The following is a 23,654-nucleotide window of genomic DNA, read 5'->3' as shown; positions in this document are numbered from 1 at the left end:
ACTACTGGGTTGGAGCAATTGCCGTTAAGTGTCTTGCCCAAGAACACATACGCCCACAATGGTAGCAGCGACGAGCTTTGAACCCATTACCTCTGCGCTACAGGCAGGCGCGCTAACCACTATGCCACGGCGCCGGTCAAGTTTCAATATATCAATATTGACATCAAATGCATTTATAGTTGCAGAAAGTTTTGCCGATATCCGCATTTGACATTAAGGAGATTTTGAGATATTTTTATGAAAATAGTGAAGTGTCACTCTGGAAAGTTTTATCAACTGCACTGAAGAACATGGAATCAAGGTGAAATAAACTGGTTAACTAGATATTTAAATCTCAGATTCTGTGGCATGCCCTATAGCAGTGGTCAGGGTTGTATCCAGGAGTTTAAAAAGGGGGGGGGGGGCAAGTTTTTGCTTAGAAAATGGCCGCGTATAAAACGCAACGTGCTCGATAAAAACATACCTTGACTGAAAATTTTTTTTTTTCTATTTGAATTGTTTTTCTAAATATTATTCAAGGGCCCGTGACCCCACCCTTGTATTCGCCCCTGGCAGTGGTTCTTAACTGTGGCACAACCAGCTCGTTCTAGAGTCATGTCATCTGCTTATCGCGATGCCTAAAGCGTGCCAGTTAATATATAAACGGTGTCCAGCTTTCCTCATAAACAGTTTTAAAAATACAATATGACCATTCTTAGCTTCTTCACTTTTAATCTTTTTGCTTGCTAAAACCATTCTTGCACCCCCTTCTAAAATTGCATATATAATGGGAAATTTATGTTTTGAAAAACTAATGTTATTTAATACATGTTTTATTGCAGTGTTGGTCAACCATTACAAAGCATTGAATCAAGTTGGACACTATCTTCAATTGATGACGAGGTTTCAGTTTCTTATTTATAACAAAAATAAAGCAATTCTATTAATTGTATATGGGTGAGGTCCTACAGTGAGGCACGCCATGTGTCCTGGGATTTAGGCCAGAGTTGGCCCATTACCCCAACAATGTGTATGCACATTCTATTCTATATGGGTGAGGCCCTACAGTGAGGCATGCCATGGGACCTGGGATTTAGGCCAGAGTTGGCCCATTACCCCAACATTGTATATGCACATTCTATTCTATACGGGTGAGGTTCTACAGTGAGGCATGCCATGGGACCTGGGATTTAGACCAGAGTTGGCCCATTACCCCAACATTGTATATGCACATTCTATTCTATATGGGTGAGGTCCTACAGCGAGGCACGCCATGGGACCTGGGATTTAGGCCAGAGTTTGTTCCATTACCCCAACATTGTATATGCACATTCTATTCTATATGGGTGAGGTCCTACAGTGAGGCACGCCATGGGACCTGGGATTTAGGCCAGAGTTTTTCATTACCCCAACACCGTCTGTGCATATCGCATGGGAAATGGGGTGATTAGCTACACTGTGGCACATAATTAAACATAAATGGCTCGTTGTTTGTCTGCTTGATGTAGCGACCATCTTCCAATCAAATCTTAAACATAAAAAATGTTAAAGAAATAAACGCTAAGTTGCAAACCTGTTTTTTTAATTTATAGGAATCAAATCCAATTGAACTCAGTGAAACAGAAAAGAAGAGAGACATAAGGTACAGACATCAAATAGGGAATGTGTAATATTTAAACACCTCGTGCATAAGAAAGCTAGCACGTGGTCCATGAAATACAACAGTTGTGTTATAATGACTGTCGTTTTTCCGCCATGCGAGGATAATGTAAGTTACATACTAGCATCTTTTTCTTCATTATACAATGGTAATCAAAAGTATTCACTTATTTCCCCTCAATATACAAAGAGGGTATCTGAGGATGCCAAAAAGAATAATCAAACCACAGTGCTGGATGATTATTCAAAGTATTTTTTTCTTATTTTTTCAGACTAAAGGAATTTGAAGATGCCGTGAGGATTTGCAAAGAAAATGACGTAGTGCTATCGGAAACCTTGTTGAGGAAAGTCCTCCTGCATCCAGGAGATGATGGAACTATCCGAGATGTGATGCAGCTGCCTCCACCTGGATCCTCCCTATCCAAAGACTTCTGGAAAATAAGCGATGAGAAGAAAAGAAGAAGAAAGGTAGCTGTGGTCATCACTTGTGATTTATGCCGTAACTAGGGGTATTGAGTCGAATTTTGCTAAAATTTCAGGCTTTACAGTGTGGCCACAGGCAGTGGGGTTTATGCCAGAACTGGGGTAACTGGTTAACTCTGGTCTAAATCCCAGGGCCCATGGTGCCTCACTGTAGGACTTCACCCATATAGAATAGAATGTGCATATACATGTTGGGGTAATGGGCCAACTCTGGTCTAAATCCCAGGTCCCATGGCATGCCTCACTGTAGGACCTCACCCATATAGAATAGAATGTGCATATACAATGTTGGGTTAATAGGCCAACTCTGGCTTAAATCTCAGGTCCCATGGCATGCCTCACTGTAGGACCTCACCCATATAGAATAGAATGTGCATATACAATGTTGGGGTAATGGGCCAACTCTGGCTCAAATGGCGAGCCATGCCATGGAACCTCACCAATATAGGTTTATTTCCTATGCCGTACCGCAAGACTTTAGGGAATGGGCAAATACACTCAATTTTTATACCAGATGAGCCGCGAAAATATTATCTACATTATGCCTGGTAGCAGAAGTAGCAGACTACATGTTAGAATATACTTAAACGTTATAGTAAGGTATAGTCAGTTGCTGGCTCCTGTATTCGCATTTCTAGATTTCATGGCAGTTACAAAGCTCAAGGCTCCCATCAAATATGTCAGTAGTTAGCATGTCTGGTTCTGAAGCATCAAACAGTACTTTGCAAAGTAAAAACACCTCAAGAGACAGAGTGTTCAACAATGTCACACCAAATGAATGCATTAGCGAAGATTCATTCAGCACAGAAACATCTACTAATACTGACAGTGAGGATTCAACACAGATATCTTCAGATCTTAGTTGTTCATTACAGCAGAGCTCAGGGATCCTGTCTAATAACACATTGTCGAGCATGATGAGTGCATCGTCTAATAACATGTATTTTTCAATGCTTGGAAAACCTGGGAAAGTGAAGTCAAAATTATCAATGACAGAATTAGTAGATAGAGTTGTGTCACTTCATAGTTTGAATGTCAGTGGTTTATCACGAGTGCAGACACAAGTAAATAACCAGTTTGGAACCACTTTAAAGCAAGAGGTGAGTAAGAATACACAATGCAGTTACAACAAGCTTAGCCCTGTTAGGTTCAAAACCAGATATGAATGTAACTAATTTATCCTCGCATGGCTAGAAAATATAACACTGTTATACTCTTAGTCCTACTATATGAATAAATAAACTTATTTACTCTCGCATGGCGGGGCAATGACAGTCGTTATAACACAGGTGTTCTTCTTCATACACCTCGTGCTCGCTTACGAGTTACCACGTATGTAACTTATTTATCCTCGCATGGCGGGGCAACAACAGTCGTTATAACACGGGTGTTCTGTTTCATACACCTCGTGCCTGCTTACGAGTTACCACGTATGTAACTTATTTATCCTCGCATGGCGGGGCAACGAAGTCCGTTATAACACGGGTGTTCTGTTTCATACACCTCGTGCCTGCTTACGAGTTACCACGTATGTAACTTATTTATCCTCGCATGGCGGGGCAACGAAGGCCGTTATAACACGGGTGTTCTGTTTCATACACCTCGTGCCCGCTTACGAGTTACCACGTATGTAACTTATTTATCCTCGCATGGCGGGGTAACAACAGTCGTTATAACACGGGTGTTCTGTTTCATACACCTCGTGCACACTTACGAGTTACCATGTATGTAACTTGGTAGCAGAATGTTTTTGTGTATAACTGACAATTTAAACAACCCATTAGCGACCACTGGGTTGGAGCAATTGTCCTTAAGAGTCTTTCCTCGTTCTTGCTTACAGGTAACTATAAGTAATATAACATTTTATTGTTTAGAAAAGCAAGATATCATCAGCTGACACCACAACAACAGAAAGTGCTGTGAGGAAGAAGGCGACAACAAACTTAATCACATTTCCCAAGCTACGAGATGTAACACCAGAAAGGTATAACCTTTTTTATAGCTGCTGTTGTGAGCATATGTGTCCTTAAGCCAGTAATGGGCGTGTGTGTCCCTGGGACATTTAACGGCAATTGCTTCAACCCAATGGCCACTAATGGGTTGTCTAAATTGTCAGACATGCATCAAAACAATCACCCACAAGGGCCACAAAGTTACATGCGTGGTAACTCGTAAGTGACACGAGGTGTATGAAACAGAACACCCGTGTTATAACAACTGTCATTACCCCACCAAGCGAGGATAAAGCAAGTTACATTTGTGGTAAGCAGGCATGAGCCTTATGAAACAGAACACACATGTTATAATGACTGTTATTTCCCACCAAGCGAGAACAAACAAGTTACATTCATTGGTTTAATTAAAAAATATACAGTTATGTGTCATGCTGTCATATTGAAAAAATGTTATTTTCATTTGGTTTTCACTCTGGTGTTTCACCAACTTTGCAACAGGCACCATGTGAATCTGTCCACTGGGCGAGCATTAGTTGGTAGGAAAGTGGATTGCTGGTTGACATTTGAAGAATATGAACGTTTAACAAGGTTACACCTTTTCATTCTATTTTCTTGTACAATTTGGAAAAAGAACATTCAAAGAATTATAAAACCGTATCCTCACGTCTCCCATAGTTAATATGCCTGTAAACTGTGCAAAGGAATATTTGCCTTAATTAAAAATTTAAATTCTTATAAAACCTTGCATTTTGTCTGTTTTTGGAAGCTAAATTCCAATAAAAACTATAAAAAAAACAAAAATACATAGATTAATTTTCTATGTAAATTATTTATACCTAAAATTGTGCGAATAAAAAATATTTCATTTCCAGTACATTAGAGCCAACCATAAGAAGGGAAAGGCCAATTCCGAATGCATTCTGGCCGGGCCATTTAATGGACAAGTTGAGGTTATGTTTGTCACCATGCACCTCGCACCCCTTACCTGCATGCGATGCTGCAAGAAGCAAAAACACTTCATTTTATCAAGTCAAAAAAAAACCTCATAACGGTCACCGCGCAAATTATGGATATGATAATAATGAAAAGACTTGGCCCACTGATGGAAAATATGTTAAATATGGGAACGTGGATTCACGAAAAGTTTATCATATTTAAATATCATATGAATTCAGATTGTATTGTTTTTAATCAAGTTCTTATTTTGTTAAAACTATTTTCATCATTTTCTTTTATGATTATCTGAATTTTTTGGGGTACCCAAAAGAAATTCTGTAATGTGTTAATCAGGCCAGTTGCTTTGTACAAAAGGAGAATACTCAAATACTGTAGAAAGCAATGGCAAGTAAAATCCCTAAAAAACACCTACTAAGTTACATACGTGGGAACTCACAAACGGCTAGGAGGTGTATGAAACAGAACACCCGTGTTATAACCACTGTCATTGCCCCGCCATATGAGGGTAAATAAGTTACATACAAGGTAACTCATAAGCAGGCACGAGGTGTGTGAAACAAAACACCTATGTTATAACCACTGTCGTTGCCCCGTCATGTGAGGATAAATAAGTTACATGCAAGGTAACTCATAAGCAGGCACGAGGTGTGTGAAACAAAACACCTGTTATAACGACTGTTGTTGCCCTGCCACACAAAGATAAAAAAAGTTACGTTCGTTTATTCAAGTGAAAGTTCAAGAATCAAATCCATATAGTGGTTTAAATTTGAATCTGAAACCTCCTGATTTTGCACTTGGAGTAATTGCGCCAAGAACACATATGCCCACAATGGTAGCAGCGACAAGCCTTGAACCTATTACCGTTGGGTTAGTTGCAGGTGCGCTAACCAACTGTGCTACGAAGCCAAACCATACATGACAAACAAACTTGTTTTCCAAAATTTTCTCCTAATACATGTATGTATATTTGATTTGTATTAAATTGTTTGCAAAAGGCTGGGCACTACTGGTCTATAATATTGTAACTTATTCTTTCTTGGGTCTATGTGCGCATTGACATCAGGTTTCTGCAGAGTCTGGAATCTTGATAACCTTAGTTTTTCTCGGTCATTATATTTTGGACACGCTATCGCGTGGTACGTTGTAAACCGCAGCCTAGATTGCCGTAAATAAAAGCTTTAATTGTGACAAGGTTGTTATAATATTATACAACTTAGGTATAATGTATTAAGTTGTCCACAAGAAAAGATACATAGTTTCATTTAATACCTCCATCGTTTTTTAAATTTGTAATAAAAAATTTACTCTCATAGCAACGATTGATGAAAAACTTCACATTTTTTTCCAACGCATTTTGATCAGAACGATGTTTTTTTTAAGAAAGCACCAATCTCTGTGTGTTTATAAAACTATGAACCGCGAAATTGTGAAATACAATGACATGCATTCACATTCACTCAACATGCATTCTGTTAGAATCAACACAAGCAGGATTTAAACTAAGTCATGGAGGCAGAGTCTTTAAATTCTTTAATAAGGTTGTCTTCTGCTAACACACTGAGTCCAGATTGCGAGTTCTCGTTGTCCACAAAGTCTTCTGTGGTGTCTTCTATCACAGCAACTTGCGGGGTAACTTGGGCTGGTTGTTTTTCACGAAAAGGAAGAAAAAGTTTCTTTGGTTCACTGAACTATATATGGGAGAATGTGGGTGTGATAGATGTATGTGGAAACCAGTTATAACTAATGGTTTGTCTGAATTGTCAACAATATGAAAATATTCAGACACACAGTTATCGACTTAAATATATATGGACAATGGAGAGTTGCATTGGTCGCATAAAAGACTTAAAATATTAAATATGCTGACTGGTTGTTGAGGTAATGAGCCAACTCTGGCCTAAATCCCAGGTCCCATGGCGTGCCTCACTGTAGGACCTTCCCTTACCCATATAGAATAGAATGTGCATATACAATGTTGGGGTAATGGGCCAACTCTGGCCTAAATCCCAGGTCCCACGGCGTGCCTCACTCATATAGAATAGAATGTGCATATACAATGTTGGGGTAATGAGCCAACTCTGGTCTAAATCCCAGGTTCCATGGCATGCCTCACTGTAGGACCTCACCCATATAGAGTATAATGTGCAAACAAAATGTTGGGGTAATTGGCTAATTCTGGCTCACATCCCACGTCCTCGACAAGGACCTCACCCATATAGAAAAACAAATATACAAAGATTAGTTTAAACTTTAAACAATCAAACAGCTTACAGCCACCAACCTCATCGAGTAGTTTAGTTAGATCCCGTTTCATGGCGTAGGCATCTTCACCATCCGCGTAATACTTTGCTTCTACTTCGCTCTGTTCAAACTTGAGCGTGTGTGCGTAAAGTCTCAATGCTGCTCTGTTGCTAACTCGCACATGGAGTGAGACGTATCTGTTAATAATACAAAGCTTATAATTACTAAGATAATTAATCTTTGGATCAATCCTCTTTAAAGCGGACTCTCCATTGCATCGGTTGCATCGTTACGCACATTTTTCTTCCAATAAAACCTACTTAAACAATTCCACCATAACTGTTGGCCAGTCTCGTAAGAAATGTAAAAACTAAAAATACCATTTCAAAATAGAGTTTGACCCCCCATAATAGATTGGTGAATACATATACAGATATAGAATCAAGTAAGAACCTACTTAGCTTTAAACGATTCCACCATGGCACGTGATGCATGGTCCATCAATTTGCGTGCTAAACCAAGTCTGCGGTGGGATCTCTTTACAGCCTAATTAAAGTAGTGTATTAACCATGTAAAAACCACAGCTTAAATGAAGTACAAGTTATATCTTTGCTGCTACCATTGTGGGCTTATGTGGGCAAGTAATTGTGTAAACCAGATCAATAGCTTTGTGCAACAGGAAAATACTCATATACTGTAAAAAGCAATAAAAGTTCCCCCAAAAAACACCAACTAATTTACATACGTGGACACGTGGTAACTGGTAAGCAGGCATGAGGTGTATGAAACAGAACACCCATGTTATAACGACTGTCGTTGCCCACCATGCGAGAATAAGGCAATTTCATACAAATGCTTACCAGTGAAGTAATATGTCCATGGGTTGCTTCATCCGGGTCTTCTTCCATCTTAGCGAGGACATAGCCCACAATATTCCCCTTTGCGTCTTCAGCAACATATGATAGTTGTGGCCATGATAAACCATGGTAAAAGTAATATTTCATCTGGTAGTTTTCGGGCAAGCAAAGTAAGTTGCAATGCTGCATGTTCATCAAATCAGCTGGCTGTGGAAAAAACAACAAAGTTATATATTTTATGCAAGAAACTTTTTTAAGTCTTTTTACACAAACAAACCTATTTTATGTTTTTTTACAAAAAATGTCTTTTTACACAAAATTTTCTATTTCTTTTTTAATTTTAAACTAAAAAATTTAAGCTTCCTAGCATTTTAGATATACCAAACTACGCAACAAGTTCCAACATCAGTTGTTACATGTTCTTTTTCATATACCTCGTCGGTAGCAGTTGGAGCAATTGCTGTTAAGTGTTTTGCACAATGATACATACGCCCACAACGGTAGCAGCTTACCATTGTGCATGGTTTAACTTATGTCATTTTACACTAAAAATTTTAATTTTCTATCTTTTAGTTATACCAACTGCGCAAAGTCGGCTGTTAAAACATGGGTGTTCTTTTTCATACACCTTGACAGTAGCAGCAGTAAGCCTTGAACCGATAACCTATGGGTTAGATGCAGGTACCATTGTACATGAACTAACTTACCGTTGAGTTTCGAATGTTCATGTTGTTTCTCCCATGCAAAAAAATCACAAAAGTATTTCCACCAAGAATTTACAAACTTTTACGAACCACCTAACGATCTAAAACATATTTAATGATAAAACCAGATTCTACAAAATATATATAGAAAATTCCGCACCCAAAAAGACGAAAAAACACCAAAATTAGTGACTTATAAAGTTACATTGAAAGAGAACAAATCTTTAACTGCCATTTCTATCCGTTACACCTAAAACAAAATTTATAACAAAAAAAAATTTCCAAGGAAATGTCGAAAAAATTACGGAATGTCATGAAAAAAAATGTACCCGGCAATATTTATAAGCTAATACTTTATAAAGATTTTTACTTTACATTAAATATGGACGGAGAAAGTATATCCGATAAAAAGTAAAACAGCATATTTGATATAACAGTAATAACATTTCATAGGGGTATTTAAAAAAAAACTATTTTACAGAAATAAAGATGCATTTATTTGTCAGTTTTGGTGTGATAACTTTTAAAATTCACATCAGAAAAGCAAAAACCACTGTTGTATCAAATTGTAATTAATAAAAGATGGCTTAAAAAGTAAAAAAAAAATAATTAAATTCAAATTTAAAATTAATTTTAACTAAATCCCTAAAGCTTGCATATGTATCTTCATATAATCCTCCAACAGCGTTAATTACAACCATAAATAAACATAGTGAGTACGTATAATAAAGTTACACAGAACACCCATATTGCAGCCAACGAGTAAAACACTGAACCAAAAATTTAAAGCTTTGATGAAAATGTGTACTTAAAAATATCATAGTCATTAATATACATTTTTTTAGGCATTTTACAATAAAATTTTTTTAATATAAACTTCCTATTAGAAAATGTCTTGCATTTCACTATAGTTCATCGTTTGTACATGTTGTGTACGTGGTTGTAACGCCATTTACAGTTTTCGTAACAGTTTTACAGTTTTGACGGGAACCTAAATAGAAAAGAGTTGTATAAGGAATTGCTTTTCGCACATTCTATATGGGTGAGGTCCTACAGTGAGGCATGCCATGGGACCTGGGATTTAAGCCAGAGTTGACCCATTACCACAACATTGTATATGCACATTCTATTCTATATGGGTGAGGCCCTACAGTGAGGCATGCCATGGGACCTGGGATTTAGACCAGAGTTGACCCATTACCCCAACATTGTATATGCACATTCTATTCTATATGGGTGAGGCCCTACAGTGAGGCATGCCATGGGACCTGGGATTTAAGACAGAGTTGGCTCATTACCCCAACATTGTATAAGCACATTTTATTCTATATGGGTGAGGTCCTACAGTGAGGCATGCCATGGGACCTGGGATTTAGGACAGAGTTGGCTCATTACCCCAACATTGTATAAGCACATTTTATTCTATATGGGTGAGGTCCTACAGTGAGGCATGCCATGGGACCTGGGATTTAAGCCAGAGTTGACCCATTACCACAACATTGTATATGCACATTCTATTCTATATGGGTGAGGCCCTACAGTGAGGCACACCATGGGACCTGGGATTTAAGCCAGAGTTGACCCATTACCACAACATTGTATATGCACATTCTATTCTATATGGGTGAGGCCCTACAGTGAGGCATGCCATGGGACCTGGGATTTAGGACAGAGTTGGCACACTTTACCCCCCACACTTAGGGTTCTACCATATGGACGTCGCCAAATGTGAAAGCTTGTTACCGCTATTGGTCAAAACATAAAAAAAACACAAAACGTTGATAAATATCAAGAACACAATAAATTCTCACCTCTGACTTTACTTGAAGTAAAAGTTTGATGTGAATGGGAACCTTCCATGTTTTGAAAATGAAAACTATCAATACTGTGAATACATTAAAGTTATATTAAAGGTAAAATTAAGGGGCTTTCTTGGCGCAATTTTGTAAATCTGGATTAAACTGTGCTAATAATTATAACTCAAGTAACATACTAACATCCAATAAGACATACTAGTTTGACCATTCATGTTCGACAATAACTAACTTGAAATATAAATAACTTAAACTGTTATCGGGTCACATGAGGATAATAAGTTACATTCATTTATTTATTACATTAGAACTAAATAAACATTAGGATCGTAATTGATTTGCCACAAACGAAATTGTTACCCTCAAACACTGTGTGATTACTGTGGTATACTTATACTGGTATGTAGATCAACCACATTGAAACCAGCTGTGCAGCTGCTGTTTACCAAATCATATCTTTAACCTAAACTGGAAGGGTATGAACTTAAGGAGTTCACTAATTTCCGAGAGTTTACAAATTTTACACAAAATACTGCATATATCTGGGACCATGGCATAGTGGTTGGTTGGGGCGCCTGCCTGTAACCCAGAGGTAATGAGTTCAAGGCTTGACGCTGCTACCATTGTGGGCATATGTGTCCTTGAGCAAGACATTTAACGGCAATTGCTCCAACCCAGTGGTCACTAATAGGTTGTCCAAATTATCAGCCATACATAAAAAAATCTCAAAAATAATCACCCAATAGTAACATACATGGTAACTCGTAAGCTGGCACGAAGTGTTAAACCCGTGTGATAACGACTGTCATTTTCCAGCCACGTGAGGATAAAGTAAATTACATTCATTCATTCATATTTATTATACTATTAAGTATTGACCATGAAGTGTTGTGAAGATGTTAGAAAAAAAGGTGGCAGGCAAAAATTTGGGAAGCCATGATTTAGAGTCTATACAATAGACAGAAGTTATAACTCACTCTGGGAAGAAAGAAGCTGAGTCGTCACTTTGGAAGTCGGTAAACATGTTTGGCATGTCAAAGAAATCATTAAAACCTTCAGAAGCCCTGGGAAAAACAAGATTTTTTTATTGAAACCATCTACAGAAGATAACTTGTAAAACTACTAGCTAAAAATCTAAAAAATTAAGGGAAAAGAATTAGTATCTTTACCTATAAAATTAAAGAAACTTCTTAGAATTTGATAATCACTGTGAAAAGCATAGAAAAAATTCCCAGGCAAAAAAAATTTACCGCTTGTGGTGTTTTTTATGCTCATGAAACATATCGTCGAAATCTTTGAAAAAGTCGTGCATGTTAAAATGGGAGCGGAAATGGTCATGAAAGTTTCCCCCATCGCTACTTCCCCCCATATTGTCGTTCAAACCATCATCTCCATACTGGTCATAGCGTTGACGCTTTTGCTTGTCAGATAATACCTGATAAGCTGTATTAAGATGTAATATTATATCAAAACAATGTTTTGGCCTGCACAGTATTATTTCAGGCAAGAGTTTTTAAGGAATAACAGGACGAATGTTTTTTATCCCACACAGTAGGAGTCTACAGCAGTATTAGCACTAGTGAAGAATCTTCCAGTGCTTTATAGATTACGCTGTGAAAAGTTTTATGGGTTAGTATTAGGGGTTAGAGGTTAGCAGATAACATTGGGAAGGATTGATTATAAGCTGCATGCAGGAAATGTCAAAATGTAATACATATACATTGTCTACAAAAGGGATACTTCTGGCAATAGTGAAGAATGGTGTGGTACAGATTAGGCTGGTGGAAAGTGTTAGAGGTTGGTTATAGGGGGTCAGTGGTTATGGGCTTAGTGGTTAGGATTAACGTAAGGATAGGATTCTTTCATTTCTTTACTGGCACCAAATAATACTTTAAAAACAAGTTATATACCTTCTGCAATGTCTCTAAATTTTGCTTCCGCGTCTGGCTCTTTATTTTTATCCGGGTGATATTTTAACGCAAGCTTACGGAACGCAGATTTGATTTCTTTCGTTGTAGCAGTTCGACCGACCCCGAGAATTGTGTAATAATCTCGTTGCGATGAAGTAACTAATGCACATAACATTGAAAATAGAAGAAAAATGAACAGAAAACATGGAGACCGAAGATTTTTCATGCTAACTACAGATTTTAACGGTATATTTTAAAAACTGCATTAACGCTCTGTACTTTCACATAGATTCTCAGTACAATAATAACAAACCGAACGACTGAAAAGACACGCCATGTTCGTTACGCGCCATCTACTCCAAACAACACATAGAAGTTTTGAAACTAAAACTTAAAATGCGTCAAGACAATTTATAGAAAATACTAAAAAATACCTAAAACTTATAATTTTTACGAAATGTAGATCCAGCCGAGTCAAATATTTGGTATGATTGACAGTTAAACAAAAGAGCCGAGCTCTAATGAATGAGCACGTTTCAGTTTTAAAAGTGGCTATATTTTTGTTGGCGACTTTCGTAAAAGATATTGAACACGGCCACAAAAGCTCCCGGTTTGTAAGATATGTATAGTAGGTTGGGGAAGATGGAACACCTTTTCGCTCTCTTTTTTTGTCCCATTTGATAGTAAACAAAGAAAATTCAAACAATTATAAAACCATATCCTCACGACTACCATAGACCGTTGTTTAATGTTTAAAACACGATCAAGATATTTTGATATTATATGTTAAAGGTGTCCCGTCTTGCCTAACCCTACTCTACTATACATATATCTGTACACCTAGTTCTTTTGCACAACAAGTCTAACGACACATAGTGACGTTTGAAAGTCTGACGTCACTCTTCCATGACGTATCCAGTCCGACGTCATATATCACTACCACGTCATAAAGCAGAAATTTAACTGATATTTTATTTTGCAAGAGTACAAGGTAAAGTTGGATTGTTGCAAAATAAAGTAAAACAACTAAACGTGGTGACTTTAATTGAAGCTTCCGCAAATTAAAAACAGGATCAAAATACCTTTATAGCTTATGTGGCTGGCGTTGGTGGAAAGCCACATGACCCCGCCCTACTACGTTGCCTGAATACGCATACGCCCACAATGGTGGCAGCGACGAGCTTTGAACCCATTACCCCGCAGCCATTGAATCTCTTAATCATGTATCCCATACTCAACGACGCAAATAAAATGCACAAGAATAAAATTGGCCATCACGATTCCAGGAGATCAAGTGAGGAGACCATATTCTCATTTTATTCCGGTACTGCCTAGTTTTTGTAAAATTTACTGTCATGATTGCGGTGTGAAAAACCGAAAGGTTAAATGCCCCAAAAAATATATAATAATAATATCTGTATATATGTATATGCTAATGGGACTCTACCATTTGGCCGACAGAGGGCCCCCCTGCACCATAAGACGGCAGATGGACACGTCGCCACTGTATACGGAATCGAGCTGCTGCTTCGAGGAGGCGAATAAATGAATCAATGATACTTGTGTAGTGGTAGACGTGTGTGTGTGTATAGATTAAACTTTAGCATTTAAGAAGTTTATAGATTGAATAATATAGTAGGGTATAGGGGAAGATGGGACACCTTTTCATTTTATTTTCTCGTCAAATTTAATAGTAAACAAAAAAGGAACGTGAAAGAATTATAAAACCGCCTTCTTTACGACTCCCATAGACTGTTGTTAAGTGTTTAAAACACGATCAGGGTATTTGGATGTTATGAGATCACGGTGTCCCATCTTCCCCCACCCTACTATATATGTTACATGCTGGTACAGTTATATTAATATGGTATATGGTTTATCATTACGTTAATGTCTTAGCATTGTTATAATTTCCTGCCGTGTTTGCACAGCAAGGAAATACCTGTCTCCATCATCGCAGATTAATCATTTGAATTGTGTTTCACTACGTTAATTGCCTTCTTTCTTGTGTATGTGTCTTGCCACGTCTATGTGTGTTTTGTAATGCTTGTGTTTTATGTATTCGGGTTTTCGCCTTATACGCCATATTGTCACTTTGTCCTTGTGATGTCATTAAAAAATCAAAGTCTATCGTTACTTTTAGACGAGGTATTGCCAGGCACGCGTAAAGAGTAACTACTTAGACATATTCCTATAAAGTCATTAAAATTAGTTGCGTTTATTGTATTATAGAAGCTTGAATGGAACCTGTTTCGAGAATACGAATAAGTGAATGAATGATTGCATCTTTTGCAGCGAAAACAAATGCAAGCAGTAGCAGAACCAATATTTTCCTAATTATCACGTAACTGAATGACCGTAAAGTGAGACATCACTCCACGTATATATATATTGAAGCCAGAGTTCGGATTGTTCTGAAATGATAACATTTTACAAAAAATGTCGCATTCAATGTTGGTTTACTTTTAAATTTCTTGTATACGCAACAGGGGGCATCGTATTTAAAATCAAAGGACTGTCAGTTTAGAATAGTCTTCCGTGAAATAAATTCCATGCACGAAATGCCGCTGTCATCCCCGTTTTGTTTATATGTGAATGAATGCGCCGTCAATCAACAACACGAGCTACAGGATCAAAATACAACTGTCCAAAGTAATATGTGATGCTATGATAAAGTGGGGAAGATAGGACACTTTTTCATTCTATTTTTTCGTCTTTTTTTCGTTTGGTAGTAAACAAAAAACATCCAGAGAAATATAAAACCATAATATACTGAAGTCACTTCAGTACTATGATAAAACCGTATCCTCACGACTCACATAATAGACCGGCGTTATTTGTTTAAAACACGATCAGAATATTCAAATATTATATGCAAAAGGTGACTCATTTTACTCCATCTTACTACATTTAATCCAAACAATACCCTTCTGTACTACCCAGTGCCTGACGCGTAACGAAATTTGGTGGGATCCTTGGCTTGACTTTAAGTACCAGCGGCGCCAGTCTACCCCCATCCTACTATATAATAAGGCCGACCGCAACAATTAAAACTTTGCATTAAATTTATTAACTGTTATAAAACCCTCGGTTTCGTAACAAAAATTTAGCATTTTGCTTGACTTAACTAACGTTGCAAGCAAACATTGTCGTTACGAGCATGGTGAACAGAAAACTATAAACGATTGACGTCGTCTTCCCGCTATTGTTCTGTGTATTTAAAACCGCATTGAGTTGCAGTTAGTCGTATAGTTTTGGCAGCACTCCTTTGAAAAACAAAACTGCATTGCATTAATTGAAATCACCAAGATAAATCAAATTGTTTGCGAATTGACAGGGCGGCATATTACTTCTTTGTTTAACATGTCTTGTATTAAATGAAGACCTCTTGTCTATTCTACTACTTGCTGTCATTACTCAAATCGCATCTCAAACCATTTCAGTCGGCAAGGAGTATGATGGCAACCGTAGATTAATCTGAGAATCGCAGTCATTTTAAAAATTCATCCTTAGTTGCGACTCAATGCATGTTACGTATGTTCGCCCATTATAGTAAAAACTTGATTTCGCTTTTCGATTATTGTAGCAGAGTTTAGAAATATATATTGAAAAGACAGAATGTAGCGGCAAAACAACAAGTGTTAAAACACGCTTACAGTTAAAATCATATTTAGTTGGAAGAAAATAAGCGTGGTCGCTACACCTATAGCAGACAGTTATAAATTTCTTATTGTTTCGATGCCGATGGCTTATTAAACCTTATGCCCTGGTATCATGTTGGTGTATATCACAGATGTTCACGTCGCGTACCTATACATATAGTAGGGTGGGGAAAGATGGGACATCTTTAGCACATAACATTCAAATATCTTGATCGTGTTTTAAACAATTAACAACGGTCTATGGAAGTCGTGAGAATACGGTTTAATAATTCTTTGAATGCTCTTTGTTTACCACTAAATGGGACGAGAAAAAAGAAAGGAAAGGTGTCCCATCTCCCCCCACCCTACTGTATATATATATCGTGACTACTGTCGTTGTCCTTGTTGTTCATTATGTTAACGGCACAACATCCGCTTGCGAAAATCTGCGTTCTATTTATGTCACTACATTTTGCAGTCACATAGTTATGTATAGACCTTGCTTGATCATTATATTTGTATTTGCTGAGAGAAATAGGCGTCATTAGGCTACTCCCATATAGCACTTTACCTTTTGCGCATAGACTTTCTAAACTGAGTAGCAACGGTCGTTTTAGGTTAGTTGTATGCAGCAGGGTAGTTACATTAGCGTGGAGTATAATGAACATATAGTTGAGCGGGGAAAGATGGGGCACCTTTAGCACATAACGTCCAAAAATCCGCTTCGTGTTTTAAACAATCAACAACGGTCTATGGAAGTCGTGAGGATACGGTTTTATAATTCTTTAAAACATGGGACAGCTTATCATTCTATTTTCTCATCTCATTTGGAAGCAAACAAAGAACATTCAAATAATTAAAAAACGTATCCGCACGATTCCCATAATCTGTTGTTAATTGTTTAAAACACGATGAAGATATTTGGATATTATGTGCCAAAGGTATCCCATCTTACCTCACCTTACTATATATAACTATAGATTTTATAGACGGTACTGCTTTAATAGAAATACCCAACTTCTTATCGAACTTGCTGTAGATTGAAATAGCTCGGATTTCTTGGATATTTCAAAGTCAATGATCAAGCATGAAATTAGGAATAACTAAAATATTTTTTCTTTTGACTTCAATTTCTTGTCTTATCATGTTTCCAATCATCTATAAAACTCTGACCTATAGAAGCTTTGTCAAATACGCTGCAAGAAGTAAGTTTATATTTAGGTTACTTTATCATTATAACTAGTTTTCAAACTTTGATATATAGTAGGGTGGGGGGAGATGGGACACCTTTTCATTCTATTTTCTTGTCCTATTTTGTAGTAAACAAAGAACATTCAAAAAATTATAAAACTGTATCCATACGACTCCCATGGACAGTTGTTAATTGTTTAAGACGCAATCAGGATATTTGGACATTACGTGCTAAAGGTCTTCCATCTCCCTCCACCCTACTGTATGTAATCTGCTTTATCCATTGTAAAATATAATCTAATGAATGAAACTGTAATAAATATATCTGACCCTTATCTGGTGCTCATAAACTTAAGCGATTATTCTTGTGTAAAGAAATACAGTAATGATCTAGCGCTTCGAAAACGTAACATACAAAAATCAAAGCCAACTAATTGTTATATAAAATATATATTACGCTAATAAATGGCATCTTCAATCGCTTATTTAAATAGAACCTTAGTTTAAATTGTCATTTTTATCAAAACCAGGAAAAATACCGAGATCGACAACAACAACAACAACAACAACAACAACAACAACAACAACAACAACAACAACAACAACGCCCGCTTTAGAACTTTGTCCGAAAACCTCGCCGCTACTGAAAGGCACCATTACAATAAATTTATCAGGTTTGACAATTACTTATAGTACTGTGGGTGAGATGGGACACCTTTACCACATTATATCGTACATGAAACAGAAAGTACAAAGAAAATGAGCCTTTATTGGTTGAGCGTGCCGTTATATAGGATTGTGGGGGAAGACGGGTTATTGCTAGCACATTATATCCAAATAACCTGATCGTGTTTTAAACAATTAACAACGGTCTATAAGAGTCGTGAGGATACGGTTTTATAATTCTTTAAATGTTCTTTGTTTACTACCAAATAGGACGAGAAAAATAGAATAAAAAAGGGGTCCCATCTTTCCCACCCTACTATATTAAACCCGGATATACCAAAGCAAAAGTTTGTATCGTATTCCGTTTAAAGATAAAGATGGCGATGAAAGTTGGCCGCCATCAGAAGAGAAGTTGTTCACTCTGTTTCCCGATCTAAAAGACGGCGGAGTTTACGAAGGACCAAGCGACTGCAAATGTCGGAATAAAACAGCAATAATTGTGCCTTTTCGGGACAGAGAACAACATTTAAGGTTTGCAAGGATAAACATAATCTAAGAATTTCGTTTGCAGTAGATTTCGTTTGCTTAAAATAACAAACATGCCATTTACACCTTTAGCAAATAATATCCAAATATCCTGATCGTGTTTTATACAATTAACAACGGTCTATGGCAGTCGTGAGGATACGGTTTTATAATTTTTTGAATGTTCTTTGTTTACTATCAAGTGGGTCGAAAAAAATAATTAAAAAGGTGTCCCATCTTTCCCCAACCTTATCATATCACTGTCTTTGTTAGAGTATAATTAAAAAAACCAACGACATTTCATCTTACCTGAAAGCTAGTTTTATATACAGTAGGGTGGGGGAAGATTGGACACATTTTCATTTCATTTTTTCTTCCCATTTGACAGTAAACAAAGAACATTTAAAAATTATAAAACCATATCCTCACGACTCCTATAGACCGTTGTTAATTGTTTAAAACACGATCAGGATATTTGGATATTATGTGCTAAAGGTGTCCCATCTTCCCCCACCCTACTATATATATGGAATTATGCTGTGGTAACATCTATACAGCAGTACTATATATGTACACGTATTGTCTTTCGTGGTAATTATTACAGCTGTGCTCTATATTCTACTATTGCAGTTATTTCCTGTATTACCTGCATCGATTGTTACATCGTCAACAGCTCTGTTACGTCATATTCGTGGTTGATCAGAATGATGACAAACCCTTTAACAGAGGTATACGTCCTATTAATTAAAATATTTGGTTATATATTGGGTTGGGGTAAGATGGGACATATTTTCATTCTTATCTATCGTCCCATTTGGTGTAAACATCAGGATATTTGGATATTATGTGCGTAAGGTGTTCCGTCTTCCCCCACCCTACTATAAACTAAAAAAAGATGACAATTTTACTTAAAAAATGTGAAATAACTATCTAAAAGTTATTTTTACCACGTAGGTAACTTTGTATGTGTGTTTTTCTGTATGGCTGATAATTGGACGCTACATTTGTCCTTACCCTGCAGAGTAAAATATCGACTTTAAAAATCGCGTCACTTAATTCCAGGAAGGCTGAGCAACGTTGGGTTCAAATACGCATCAAATCTGAGCAACTTTGATTGTTACATCATACACGATGTGGACATGATAGCAGAAGACGATCGCATCATGTATACCTGCAGAGGTGAGCCTGTAACCATTAGGTAATGGAATCAAAGCTCGTCGCTCCTACCATTGTGGGCGTATGTGTTCTTGGGCAAGACACTTAACGACAATTGCTCCAACCCAGTAGTCACTAATGGGTTGTCTGAATTGTCGTCCATACGTAAAAACACCCACAAAATTATACACGTAGTAACTTGTAAGCTGGCACGAGGTGTATGAAACAGAAAACCCCTGTTATAACGACTGTCGTTTTCCGGCCATGCGAAGATAAAGCAAGTTACACTCGTGGTAACTTGTCAGCGGGCACGAGGTGTATGAAACAGCTTGAACACCCGTGTTATAACAACTGTCGTTTTCCAGCCATGCGAAGGTAAAGCAAGTTACATTTATTCATTTATTCATTCAGCATATCTTTCAGATCGCCAGGTCGTACACTACACATTCCTTCTAAGCAAGTTTAACTACAATCTGGTGTATCATGGCTACGCGGGAGGCGGCATAGGTTATACCAAAGAGCAGTTTGAGAAAACAAACGGATTTCCCAACGAATATTACGTAAGTTTGCTTTGATAACTGATGTAGTTAAAAATGCATGTGAAAGTAAAAATATGAAATTTTGGTGCTACACATTTAAAGTTATTAATTGTTATAGCATAGGGTGGGGTAAGATGGTTATAGTAAAATGGAAATATTTAAGAGAATGATATAACATTGACCCGGTGATCTAAAACAGCGTTGTTAACTGTTTAAAACACGAATATGGGATTTACGTGCTAAAGGTATCCCATCTTACCTCACTATACTGTATTACTGAAATATGTAAATGTAATGTGTTAAATACATACAGTACGGTGGGGTAAGATGGGACACCTTTAGCACATAATATTCCAATATTCTGATCGTGTTTTAAACAATTAACAACGGTCTGTGGGAGTCGTAAGGAAACAGTTTAATAACTATTTAAATGTTCTTTGTTTACTACCAAATGGGACGAGAAATGAAAATGAAAAATGTTTCATTTCCCCCACCCTACTTTATATTATAAGATACATTATTAAAACACATATGTATAGGGGTGGGGTGGCGAAGACGATGACATCAACATTCGTATCAACGAGAAAGGATTCGGTATCTATCGTTCTCCTGAGCCATTTTACAGGTCAGAAAAACTAAAACTATGACAACGCTATTTAGGAATCGCGAGGCTACAGTTATAGTAGGGTGAGGAAAGATGGGACACCTTTAGCACATAATATCCAAATATCCTGATCGTGTTTTAAACAATTAACAACGGTCTATGGGAGTCGTGAGGGTGCGGTTTTATATTTTTTTGAATGTTCTTTGTCTACTATCAAGTGGGACGAGAAAATAGGATAAAAAGGTGTCCCATTTTCCCAACCCTGCTATATGATGTAAGTATGACCCGACTTTTGGTGCTAGTGAAGAATCCCCCTCTTGTGTTATCTTACCGCTAACGTAACTACCAACCTCTAACACTTTCCACCAGCCTAATCTGTAACGTACTAGAGGATTCTTCACTAGTGCCCAACTTCGTATATATTTATTGAGCACGTAAGTGGTCGTATAGGTTCTCTCCATTAAACAGTTGTGGTTGTTGTTTTTTGGGCGACTTTTCGCACTTGTTTTAATTTTTAGTTCTATCATTTATTCTTTTTTTTCAGATTTACGATGATTCGTCACGGGAGAGACAGTGGGAATCCGCCGTACGTAGGAAGGATGGAAAGACTTGGTAAAGCTCGGCAAAGAATAGACGTCGACGGATTGAATTCGCTCGTTATAACTAATTTGAAAGAAGTGAAACACAAAACATACACTCGAATATATGTTACCTAAACTTTTGTATTATTTTTATGACGTGCTTACCGACCGTGCACTTTTGTTTGTACTTAGAATCGTTTTTTTCACGCAGCTATTAAATGTACTTATTGCTGTTTGTTACGCACGAATGAATGTAACTTTATTCTCGCGTGGTCGGGAAACGACAGTCGTTATAACACCATTACGCGAAGTCGGAGTTGTGAACCATTACGCGAAGTCGGAGTTGTGAACCATTAGGCGAAGTCGGAGTTGTGAACCATTAGGCGAAGTCGGAGTTGTGAACCATTAGGCGAAGTCGGAGTTGTGAACAGTGCCGTCACTTCGTCCGTCGGGGCCCCGGTGCAAGCGTCCATTGTGGGGCCCCCCAATTTTTTCTGTTTATAGATTTCAACTGTTCTGTCAGCACAAGAAAAGTATGACGAGTAGCCTATGTGCAATTTACTGGGAGTCTGAGACAAGCTGTTTTGTGAGCATAAAACAATGGTTTTCAGCAAAAGGGAGATTTGCAGTGCATATTTTTTAGTTCAAAAAGAATCAAAGTGCCATGGCAATTATGATCACCTCAAAAGACATAAAACGTTATTTTCATGTGAAGGGCAAGGCGCACAATACCCACTTTCACTTATAATAATTACACCACTGAGGTAACTTGGCAAATAAAACAGAAACTTTAACTTTTAACTTACAGAAAAACATTTCAATTGAGTCTTTTATTAACCGTACTGTACTGCCATCCTTGCCAATAGCATATGAAGCAAGTATCAAACAAATACAATACGAAATATAAATTAACAAAACACGATACGGACTGCAAATTTAGTAATTGACTGGCGCGTGGTTGGAGACTAGAAGTTTTTCCGTCTTGCTTTTACACTAGCAAATTGCTGGATGACTTTTCTAAAATCTAAATTTTTAGCTCGTTCATTTTCTATCGATAGCAGAGACAAACCGCTAAGTCTCTCTTGGGACATGGAGCTTCGAAGAAAGTTTTTGATCAGTTTAAGTTTAGAAAAAGACCTCTCTGCCGTAGCAACTGTAACAGGTACTGTCAGATACATCATGTATGCCGTGCAAACGTCAGGATAAGATGTTGCAAGTGATGCATTTTCTACAATCAAAAAAGAAGCCATTTCTTTGGCAGATTTTAAATGTTCAATCTTTTCTTTAAACGACGTTTTGATGGAAAGAATTTGGCTTGGAAACAAAGGAGAGACGTCATCAGCAAATTTGTCAGCAAATTTTTTTGCCTCAACCTCAATATCCAAATGAGAAGCACTTGAAAGAAAACTTGGTTCCAAAACTTGATATGTCGTCACCACTGATTTCATTCCTTCAAAGCGATTAATAAGTTGGCAAGAAAGTTTGTCCATCATTGGATGAAACACAGTTACCCGAAATCGCTTCTTAGGATCGCTTAACGTTATTCCTTCGGAAACTTCATCAAAGTAGGTTTTTGTTTTCTTTGCCCTCTTGTTTAAAAACTGTCTTGGCAAACCCCATTGAGAAGCAATACTGGAAGCTTCTTTTATTACTGCGTCAAAACTCCTTCTGAGCTGAGCGATGTCATGAGCAGCAGTTTGCAAAAGTTTATGGGCAGAAATTAAGTCAATTGTTTTACACTGCATAGCTTTCGAAGGAATGTTGACGATCTGCAAAACCTTGCACTGAACAACGAGCATAAACACAAAGTCAAAGTTTTTCCATCTGGAAAATCATCATGGTAAACGATTTTGACATAACGAAATACCTCACTTAACTGGTCTTTTTTGCTGACATCTTGGGTCGTATCAAGTATAATGGCAAAAAAAGGAGCGCTTTGGAGTTCACTTTTTATATCACGGAGAACTTCTTCAGCCAGTAATGATATTAGTTCATTTTGTATCGAAGGACTAAGATATTTTGGAGAACCTTTAGGTAGTTGTAAAAGTTTGTCTAAAACAGTGTCATATTTGGCAAGAAGCTGAATGATTGAGAGAAAATTGCCCTTTCTATCCTTCGAAAAATCTTCACTTGATCCGCGAAACGGTAAGTTACACATCGCCAACATCAGCGTAATATTTAATAGTCTTTCCA

At 37.3% G+C, this 23,654-nt stretch overlaps 4 protein-coding genes across 5 annotated transcripts; 2 read left to right on the top strand and 2 right to left on the bottom strand.

The window, feature by feature from the left end:
• Nucleotides 1-179: 179 nt before the first annotated feature.
• On the top strand, nucleotides 180-5,871 carry LOC104266817 (EF-hand calcium-binding domain-containing protein 12-like). Of its 2 annotated transcripts, XM_009863947.3 has the most exons (7): nucleotides 180-301; nucleotides 822-882; nucleotides 1,572-1,621; nucleotides 1,911-2,106; nucleotides 3,996-4,105; nucleotides 4,575-4,664; nucleotides 4,949-5,871. In XM_009863947.3, exons 1-7 carry the CDS (start codon nucleotides 291-293, stop codon nucleotides 5,232-5,234), a joined length of 804 nt encoding a protein of 267 aa, XP_009862249.2. In that variant the 5' UTR covers nucleotides 180-290; the 3' UTR covers nucleotides 5,235-5,871. The 2 variants fall into 2 exon arrangements, with proteins under 2 accessions (XP_009862249.2, XP_018671427.1); XM_018815882.2 differs by lacking the exons at nucleotides 180-301; nucleotides 822-882; nucleotides 1,572-1,621; nucleotides 1,911-2,106 and adding an exon at nucleotides 2,517-3,221.
• Nucleotides 5,872-6,195: 324 nt separating this feature from the next.
• On the bottom strand, nucleotides 6,196-8,995 carry LOC100186199 (N-alpha-acetyltransferase 10). Its single transcript, XM_002129375.4, has 5 exons — nucleotides 8,839-8,995; nucleotides 8,135-8,338; nucleotides 7,732-7,820; nucleotides 7,315-7,471; nucleotides 6,196-6,721 (listed from the first exon to the last, which is right to left on the bottom strand). Exons 1-5 carry the CDS (start codon nucleotides 8,857-8,859, stop codon nucleotides 6,533-6,535), a joined length of 660 nt encoding a protein of 219 aa, XP_002129411.1. The 5' UTR covers nucleotides 8,860-8,995; the 3' UTR covers nucleotides 6,196-6,532.
• LOC100183834 (dnaJ homolog subfamily B member 9) lies at nucleotides 8,940-12,880 on the bottom strand. The gene is made up of 5 exons (XM_002129437.4): nucleotides 12,560-12,880; nucleotides 11,900-12,092; nucleotides 11,627-11,713; nucleotides 10,647-10,720; nucleotides 8,940-9,826 (listed from the first exon to the last, which is right to left on the bottom strand). The coding sequence occupies exons 1-5, from the start codon at nucleotides 12,783-12,785 to the stop codon at nucleotides 9,741-9,743; spliced, it is 666 nt and encodes a 221-aa protein (XP_002129473.1). The 5' UTR covers nucleotides 12,786-12,880; the 3' UTR covers nucleotides 8,940-9,740.
• A 4,201-nt stretch (nucleotides 12,881-17,081) lies between these two features.
• Nucleotides 17,082-21,701, top strand: LOC100176804 (beta-1,4-galactosyltransferase 1-like). The gene is made up of 8 exons (XM_018812318.2): nucleotides 17,082-17,405; nucleotides 17,922-18,065; nucleotides 18,429-18,588; nucleotides 19,213-19,310; nucleotides 19,645-19,761; nucleotides 20,161-20,297; nucleotides 20,816-20,901; nucleotides 21,425-21,701. The coding sequence occupies exons 1-8, from the start codon at nucleotides 17,288-17,290 to the stop codon at nucleotides 21,594-21,596; spliced, it is 1,032 nt and encodes a 343-aa protein (XP_018667863.1). The 5' UTR covers nucleotides 17,082-17,287; the 3' UTR covers nucleotides 21,597-21,701.
• The last annotated feature ends 1,953 nt before the right edge of the window (nucleotides 21,702-23,654 follow it).

The sequence above is a fragment of the Ciona intestinalis genome, chromosome 1, assembly GCF_000224145.3.
Source record: "Ciona intestinalis chromosome 1, KH, whole genome shotgun sequence".
In the NCBI taxonomy this organism is placed as follows: Eukaryota; Metazoa; Chordata; class Ascidiacea; order Phlebobranchia; family Cionidae; genus Ciona; species Ciona intestinalis.
Note: the sequence above shows the minus strand (reverse complement) of the source record. Positions and strands in the feature narration are given on the sequence as shown.